Source organism: Kryptolebias marmoratus, linkage group LG12 (assembly GCF_001649575.2).
Source record: "Kryptolebias marmoratus isolate JLee-2015 linkage group LG12, ASM164957v2, whole genome shotgun sequence".
NCBI lineage: Eukaryota > Metazoa > Chordata > Actinopteri > Cyprinodontiformes > Rivulidae > Kryptolebias > Kryptolebias marmoratus.
The window spans coordinates 21,430,375-21,438,948 of NC_051441.1; the positions used below are offsets into that span (position 1 = coordinate 21,430,375).

Below are 8,574 nucleotides of genomic sequence, written 5' to 3' on the forward strand. Positions count from 1 at the left end.
AAGCCCAAACTATCACCTCTCCACCACGCTTGACAATTTGGTCAGCAGCGCCTGGCTGTTGTTTCTGTATGGCTCATGGTGGACAGGCCAACATGATGAAATGACGGTGTTGATTTAAAGCCATCAGGGTGGGATTTTTCATCTAAAAAAAGACTTGTGGCAGGACTTGAAAACTGCTGTTTACAGACACTCTCCATTCAATCTGATTGAGTTTTAGCTGTTTTACAAAGAAGAATGGGCAGAAATGTCAGTCTCTACATGTGCAAAGTTAATAGAGTCAAACCTCAAAAGACTTTCAGCTGGAACTGCAGTGAAAGGCGGTCTGACAAAGCACTGACTCAGGGGAGATGAATATAAATGCACACCACACTTTTCAGATTTTTATTTGTAAAAGACCTCGAATCATTTGTCTTCCACTTCACAATTATGGGATACTTTTGTGTTGGTCTGTCACATAAAATCCTAGTAAAATTAAAAAGTTTGTTGTTATAACGTGACAAAATGTGGAAAGGTTCAAGAGGTATGAAGACTTCTTTAAGGCACTTCATGTTGTAATAGTAGCTTTTAGAACAACTCTAAAGCTTAGATTTGATGCATTTCATATCAGTATACAGACAACTCAATAAAAAAGCAAAAAAAAACTTTTATTTTGTCCTGACAGGTTCTTTACATTCCATATAATATTAACAGTATCTTCCAGTCATATTTGGTTTTCAGCCATGATATTGCTGTGTGGAAGTTACAGACTTTCTCATTTGGTCGGGCACATTAAATAAGAGTGACTGTCAGACATAAAAGGCCCTGCAGAAGAATCACCTACATTCTTCAGAGAATATAATCTGTCCAACAAACTGAGCCATTAAGAAGGGCGACTTCAGATAAAGTGCTGCATCTCAGAAAGCTCCGGTTCTGCTTTTGACTGCACCAGGATCACTGGGATCCTGGAGAAACAGCCTGAACATCTCTGCGTAAAAATCATTGTGCAAAGTCCTCTACGTAGCTGAGCTGCCTTCTTCCCCAGAGGTTTTCAGGGACTGGGAAACCGTTCCTCATCACTGGTTCCACCACCAGCTCAACCAGGCTGGGTGGTTCCGGCACAACCAGCTCCGTCACCCTGTACAGGTTTGAGTGGGCCTTGCTCACCAGCCCCAGCGGACCCGGAGGGATTTGGGGATTGGGTCCTCTCAGCCGACGCCAGTACACCTTGAAGTGGCGTACAAGCTGAAGTGGGTAGTCCCAGCGCAGAGTGGCGTTCAGGCGCAGGTGGGGGGATGTACTCCCAGGTGATGATCCGGCACCACGCATCCAAACAACATCATAGATGCACAATCCCGCGACAGCAAGGAGGGACATCTGCGGACCAGCTACATCCAGCACCTTACAGAAACAGAGCAGGGACACGGGATGAGGTGGGGTCAGGGTGGGGGCCAGCAGGTAAACTGTGAGGAATTGTCAGCTAAACCTCCAGAAAAAAAAAGGTTTTATAAATAAAAAATGAACCATCTAACATTTAAACTGGTTAAACTTTTAATCAAGAAAGTGTCAATTCATGTCTAAATAATAAGTAACTTACAGGGCAAGCATTCATTAAAGGAATGCATGTCACCCGCTGCCTTTTATGCCAGAGGTTTAAATTACAATCATCTGATGTTGGGAAATGACAGAGTTGTAGATGTTTTGGTCGAACCTTGAAAATAATGTAACACATGATCTCATGCGATGTCACGCTCAGAGTACGTGTGGACAGCCAGACACTGCCACAAAGTTTAGCTCAATTCCTGTAAAATGTACTAAGTTAAAGCCATATTTGTGTTTAACAATTTCAATTTGCTGTGGCAGCCATCTTGAATTGGACTGACTCCAAAACTTAATGAATTGTAAATGTATATGCAACGTTTCAAATTGGTCCAGTGATTTATGGGATGTTTTGCAAACAAACAGGGTTGACTTCAACAGTTGATGCTAACTGGGTTAAAATCATTTTTGTGTTTGTTAATTTCAATATGCGGTGGTGTCCATCTTGAATTGGACTGACTCCAAAGGTTAATCAGGGGTAAATGTGCACACAATGATCGTTTTCTGACAATTAAAAAATAAAATCCATCCAGTGATTCCCAAGATATTTTGCAAACAGACAGAGGTGACTCCAAATAGACAATGGTAAAATGTTTAACAAAATGTTGCCCAAGCTGTTAGTGGTTAGAATGTGTGTCTGGGATCAGTCTCAGCTACTACCACATCAAATCTTAGGCCATTATCTGTAAAACTGACTGAGTTATAGACATTTTTATGTCTATGAAGAGGACTTGACTATGGCGGCCATCTTGAATTGGATTGACCTCAGATGTTACTGAACTGGAGATGTACATTCAATGATTAATTCCTGAAAGTTTCATTAAAACTCATCCAGAGGTTCATGAGATATTGTTTGATAAGTGTATAAAAATGGATATAACTCAGTTATTTGACATGTTTAGATAAAATCTGATGCGGTAGTAGCTGAGAGTTGTGTGTGGAATAGAAGGCCTTGTATTGTGAGCAACGGACGGGCCAGCAAGGAGGGGGGAAGGAGTTGCCCTTTGACCTCCAGAGAAGGGAGGCAGTGATCCACACTCTGGAGAAAGGGGGGCCCAGTAATAAAACCAGACAAAAATACTTTGTCTCTTTAGACAATCCTGGGGTGATGGCTTGACTAATTTTCAAGGTGATCTGTATCTCATTCCCATTGATTGTCTCCCAGATGCATCTGGTTTTATGACTGCGTGAATATTGACTAATGGTGTTTGAATAAATGTGTTAAACTTTAAGGTAACGTCTCCTGAAGGTCTTTCCAACAACCAACTTGGGGAGGTAAAGGTAGTTTATCTCAACACGTGACATCTCTTGATATTGTGTGATGTTGTGACTTCATAATTTCTCATCATAAAATGATCTTTAACTCTGGCATGAAAGGCGGCGGGCGATATGCACTCCCTCATGGAATGCTAGGCCTTTAAATGATGTACGTTGTGGGCCGTCCGTCCCACTCTCTCACCGTGATTTCTCCGAGCCTGCAGCTAAAAGGCTCGTCCTGGGGCTCTCCAGCCCGCTGGATAAGAAGACAGATTTCTCTGAGGATGCAGCCATGAAGATCCAGCTGTGAACATCTGCCCAGACAGGCAGTGAAGGAAGACAAAACTGGAATTGTAAACTAAAACAACAGTGAACTTAGCTGTTACTCAGCAGTGGTGAGCGGTCACTCACCCTAAACTCCAACCCTTTGGATTCAGGTTTCCACACAGGTGAGGCAGCTGGCTCAGTAACTGGTCCCCGTCATCCAGAACCTCAGGGGACACAATGGGAACTGCAGACAGAGAGGAAGAAATATTAACAAGGGTTTGGCCACATAAACTTTACACAGTTTTAACAAGATTCAAATCATTAAATGTATTTATTCTTAGTTGCCTATTCAGACCAAGGAAGCAGCTCTGTTTTAGTACAAAGTTATTAGACAGCCAGCAGGACTCACAAAGTGTTAACAAGTCTTAAAAATAAAAGGCTTATCAGCCCTTGAAGGAATGCCTGTCGCCCACCACTATTCATGCCAGAGTGAACTAAGATCATCTTATTAGAATAAATAACGGAGTTGAGGCTATTTTGGTTCAACTTTGAAAAACGAGTAATGCGTGATCCCATTTAATTCTGCAAGAGCACCAAATTTTAGTTAGGGTTAGGGTTCAAGGGTTCAGTGAGTTCATATAACAGATGCTGAGAGTGATTTTTCATTTTTTACTGAATCAAGTTGTTGAATCTTTTTCACCTGTCATTCAGCACAGTGGTGCACAGGAACCTAAAGTCACCTGTCCTAAAGAAACTCACCTGTCACCTCCTGGGCGTCGGTGTGAGCACAGTCAGTAGCATCTGTTGTCTTCAGCTGCAGAGAGACTGTGATCCCAGCAGACACCTTGTAGGCCAGAGTCACCAAGATTTTAGAGGCCAGAGGTACATGGAGAGAGAAGATCCTGGGAAATACAGAACAGTAATAAAAGGCCAAACATTCATTGAAGGAACAAATATCACCCGCCACCGTACATGTCAGAGGTTTAAAGTAAGACCGTCTTATGTTAAGAAATATTGGAGTTGCAGCTGTTTAGGTCAGACCTTGAAAATAAAATTATGTGCAATCTAAGGCAATATTAAGATCAAGGTACTAGCTGGGAATGACTCTCAGCTACTACCACACCAAACTGTAGCTCAATATCTGTTAAACTGTCTGAGTTATAGCCATTTTTGCTTTGACTGAGGGCGGTTAGATGTGGCGGCCATCTTGAATGAGGGTGACTCCAACAGTTAATTGGTTGCAGATGTTCATCCAGTGGTTCATGACATATTTTGCTAACATTATTGCCCTTCTGTTTTCCGTGTCAGGTGAAAATAATATTTAAACAGGTTTGATGCCTAAAGCTTTTTGTCTGTGATTTATAAAAAAACAACAACAGAGAAAGACAGTTTCCTGTGTTTTTGCGGCCCTTCCTGTCTACAAACATGTTCTCATTATTCTTGGATTAATTATTTTCTCTGCCTTTGTTTTTGATGATTTTTTTTAAATTTTATAATTGTTTGTCTGTATCAGAGTGAATCATTCAAAAATACAAGCCATCCAAACAGATAATTCACATACAATATAAAAAAATAATACCACTGTAAACGTTGATTCAGGATTCACACTATTGTTTTTATATGTTAATATGTTGGGTTTTTTTTTTTTCATTTTTTTGCAATCTAACTACTGCATACTTTGTGCTATTTTAGCCATTCAAATAGCTAAGCATTGAGCTCATTCAGGAGATGGGTGTTATACCTTTTGGTTTTGTGTAACTTTTATACTTTTCAAAATATTTAACTTTATTTACAAATAGTTTCCCCACAGAATTACACTGAGATCTCTTCAATTCCTTCAAAACATTGTTCACTTCGAAATCTGCTTCAGCTATGGGCTCTGTTTTTGGCTTGTTATGCTTCGATTAACTTTTAGCTACCATTCTGATACTTTTAGATTTTAACCAGAGTTAACTACTTTTAGCTTTAATTCAGTTTCAGCTTCCACAGTAAAGTCATTCAGAACTCAGCATTCACACAGCATTTTTGCAGAAAAAATCAATTTATCTAGTTTATTATTATTATTATTATTATTAATAATAATAATAATAATAATAATAATAATAATAATAATAATAATAATAATCCAAAACCACTGTATAACCACCATACCATTCTCTATAAGACTGAAATTCCTACATCCATGTACAAAATCTAATCAGATGAACATACATATGTACGTTTTCGTCTCTGTCTATGGTTTATGTGAATAAATAAAGTAAGAACAGAAACACTGACACACATACCTGGCAGTAACTGGAGTGTTTTGAGCTGCAGGGATGGTTCCCTCCAGCAGCAGTGAGCTGCCTCCGTTCCAGGCGTCCTCCATGCAGCCGGAGCTCCTCAGGCTGCCCTGACCCTCCGTTTCCATGTTATAATACAGAGGCTGGATCTCCTGCGCAGTTAGATGAAACCAGCTCCTCTCACTTTCACACTGCCAAACAACAACAAGAAAAAATATATTTCATTTACCTAAAAGATGGATCATAAAGTTAAGATATACTGCAGTAGAGGCCTGACCAGCAGCTTTTGTCTAAGCTTAGCTTATTACAAAGTTATGTTGGTACTTTGGGCAGCCTAACATTGGTACACTTCAACATATATTGAGAATTTTTTCTTTTAATCATAATTAAAATCTAATTAACTACATTACTATAGTTTCATTTAAATCTAGCAGGACCTAATTTAACAATCTGAAGCATAATTACATTAAAAGTGTAACAGAGCAGAGGTTGACCAGGTGAGAAAAACACAACCCATATTCACTGCCTTTTATATTTAGCTGTGTTTATTTTGGGTCCACTGTGTTAAACTGGTTCAGAAAACCGTGACAGTGTGTGTTTGCTAACTTCTGTCCTCATGTTGTTTTGGAAACTTTGGAAACAGTGACAGTGGTTGTATGTTGATGGTAACCACAGAGTTTTGTGTCATTTCAGCCTTTGAGCTTTTATGGAAACAAATAATGCACATGAGCTAAACTAAGAAAAGGCTTCCTTGAAGGAATATATAATCGCCTGCTGCCAAAGTTTTAGATTAGGGTCATCTTATGATGAGAATGGACAAGGTCACAGTCATTTTTGTCAAATGACAGAGATAGGCTTGACTTCAACAGTTTAGGTTGATCTGGTTTTCCATGTGTGTTCTTGGTTATGAGGCTCAGTTTTTTGGACGGACAGGAAGGATGGCTTTGAAGCAAAGAGGTTTGGATTGTCTGAGCTGAAGCATTGTGTTGTAAGGTTATCTGACTTTTCTTTAAACTTCTTCTTGTTCTTTCGGCTGCTCCCTTCTTCCGGGGTTGCCACAGGGAAAAAACTCGCACGAAGGATTTGGCAATTGTTTTACGCCGTTTGCCCTTCCTACCGCAACCTGGGCTCGAACCTGCAACCTCAGGATTACAGGACCGCTGCCCCCATCTGGTTTTTCTTTAATTGGATTTTGGAAAACATGCAAAAAAAAAAAAGCTTGAAAACTAGTCTCGTCCACCTTTTCCCTACACCCAGTGAGTACCTGTCCTCTCCAGTAGACTGCCTTCCCAAAGCCCCGGCAGAAGGAGGAGATGAAGGGCAGATGTGAGACAGGTCGGTGGATGTATAGGTAATCTGACAGAAGAGCCCAGAACCTGACAGACACAGAGTATTTGTGAATCTACATCACTATCCTTTTTTTCATAGAGTAAATTTCAAGTTGCTTCTCTCACTTGTCTTGATTCTTGCAGAATTCACTCCTATCAGTGTGGGACTCGAACACCCAGCCAGGAGCAAAGATGGCTGCAGAGAAGTTGTGCTTTCGAATGAGTTCCAGAGCCTGGACACAACATGAACCAGGACCATCTTTAGAGATAACATATCTCACGGACAACTCCACACATGCTGGCTGCAGGGAATTACCTTGTTTGTTTCAAACTTTCCTCCCACCACCTTTCCTCTAGCAAACACATCAACCCCGATGTAAACGTCTGCATGGCGGCCTTGGAGCTCGGAGTACTCCTTCATCGCCTCCAGGTTCTCCTCCGTCCAGTTGTAGTTGGTGAAGAATCCATCGCAGGCATCAAAAAACATCCTGTCGTAGAGGATTGGAAAAGCTAAAAGACATCTTTGTGGGGAGTTCAGAAACTTCTACACCATTATAATTATTCATCAGCTCAACAAACCAAACTGGGAGTTAGGTTCTGCGAAACAGACAAGATCTGCTGAAGAAGCAGATGTTTATATGTACCCTTTAGTCGAAAAAAGGAAAAAGACTGAGGACTGAGGCAGAGGACTCAGAGAGAGAGAGAGAGAGGGACATAAATCACTTGATTACAGTGATCAAACTAAAGGTTGAGCAACAAAATATTAAGTTATGGGTACCATCCTTTTACTCAGGACCAGTTTCATTAGTTTGTTTTTAAAATAATTCTGTTGTACCAAAATTCAAAAGCAATGACTGATTTTCATTTGTTGATTTTCAGTATATATATATATATATATATATATATATAACTTCTGTCAGTTATTTAAGTAACCATTACTCAGATGTAGTTTTACCTTTCAATAGTAAAATCTACATCTGAGTAGATAGGATCAAATGTGGGGTTTTTTTTTTTCCTCTCTACCTGTTGGATTGGTTAAGTTCATTCTGCCATTTGAGCTCTCCGCTGTCAAGCACGCTGTCATACCACAGGACCAGGCTGCTGGACACCCGCTCATGCATTTGGTCAGTGAGATAACGGAGGAACAAAGGCATGTTCTTCACTGCAGCTTCCTGCAAACAGAGAACAGCTCCTGTGATCTTCTCTTTCCTGATTTGTTTAATTACCAAGTTTAGTTCAACGGGACAGGCTACAGATATCCTGTTCATACACTAACCATATCCTGCAAAGTATACCACTTTGTGAAGCTGTTTTATTGACACAATATTAAAAGAACACACTATTACTCACAAAGGTTCACAGTCAGCATTTATTCAGCTGAATTATAAAATTCTGGGCTGATGACCATCTTAATCATTTGCATTCTTGGCAATAATGTTTTCCGCCCGTGTCTGTGTGCGCATGTGTTTGTGTTTCTGACTGTTACCAAAACATCTCATGAACCGCTGGATGAGTTTCAGTGAAAGCTACGGAAAATAATCATTGGATGAACTTCAACAACTGATTCTTAACATTTGGAAATAACTTGATTTAAGATGCCCACCAAAGCCAACTAACCTTATAAACACAAAAATGGCTAGAACTCAGTTATTTTTATAGTCACCAAACCACAAGTTTGATTTGGTAGTTGCTAAGACCGATCCCCAACAGATACATTTGAAACCAGATGTTTACATACAGGTGCTGGTCATAAAATTAGAATATCATGAAAAAGTAGATTGATTTCAGTAATTCCATTTAAAAAGTGAAACTTGTATATTATATTCATACATTACATACAAACTCATATATTTCAAATGTTTATT

At 39.9% G+C, this 8,574-nt stretch overlaps 1 protein-coding gene across 2 annotated transcripts in view; it reads right to left on the minus strand.

Annotated features, from left to right (window-relative positions):
* Nucleotides 1-623: 623 nt before the first annotated feature.
* Nucleotides 624-8,574, minus strand: part of engase (endo-beta-N-acetylglucosaminidase) — a 12,672-nt gene continuing 4,721 nt past the window's right edge. For both annotated transcript variants that reach the window (XM_017438844.3, XM_037978867.1), the window contains exons 6-14: nucleotides 7,733-7,881; nucleotides 7,026-7,197; nucleotides 6,836-6,942; nucleotides 6,646-6,757; nucleotides 5,385-5,572; nucleotides 3,859-4,001; nucleotides 3,244-3,343; nucleotides 3,035-3,146; nucleotides 624-1,377 (exon numbers count right to left, since the gene is read on the minus strand). In XM_017438844.3, coding sequence (XP_017294333.1) covers nucleotides 976-1,377; nucleotides 3,035-3,146; nucleotides 3,244-3,343; nucleotides 3,859-4,001; nucleotides 5,385-5,572; nucleotides 6,646-6,757; nucleotides 6,836-6,942; nucleotides 7,026-7,197; nucleotides 7,733-7,881 — 1,485 coding nt within the window. In that variant the 3' untranslated portion in view covers nucleotides 624-975. The remainder of the gene's footprint in view (nucleotides 1,378-3,034; nucleotides 3,147-3,243; nucleotides 3,344-3,858; nucleotides 4,002-5,384; nucleotides 5,573-6,645; nucleotides 6,758-6,835; nucleotides 6,943-7,025; nucleotides 7,198-7,732; nucleotides 7,882-8,574) is intronic.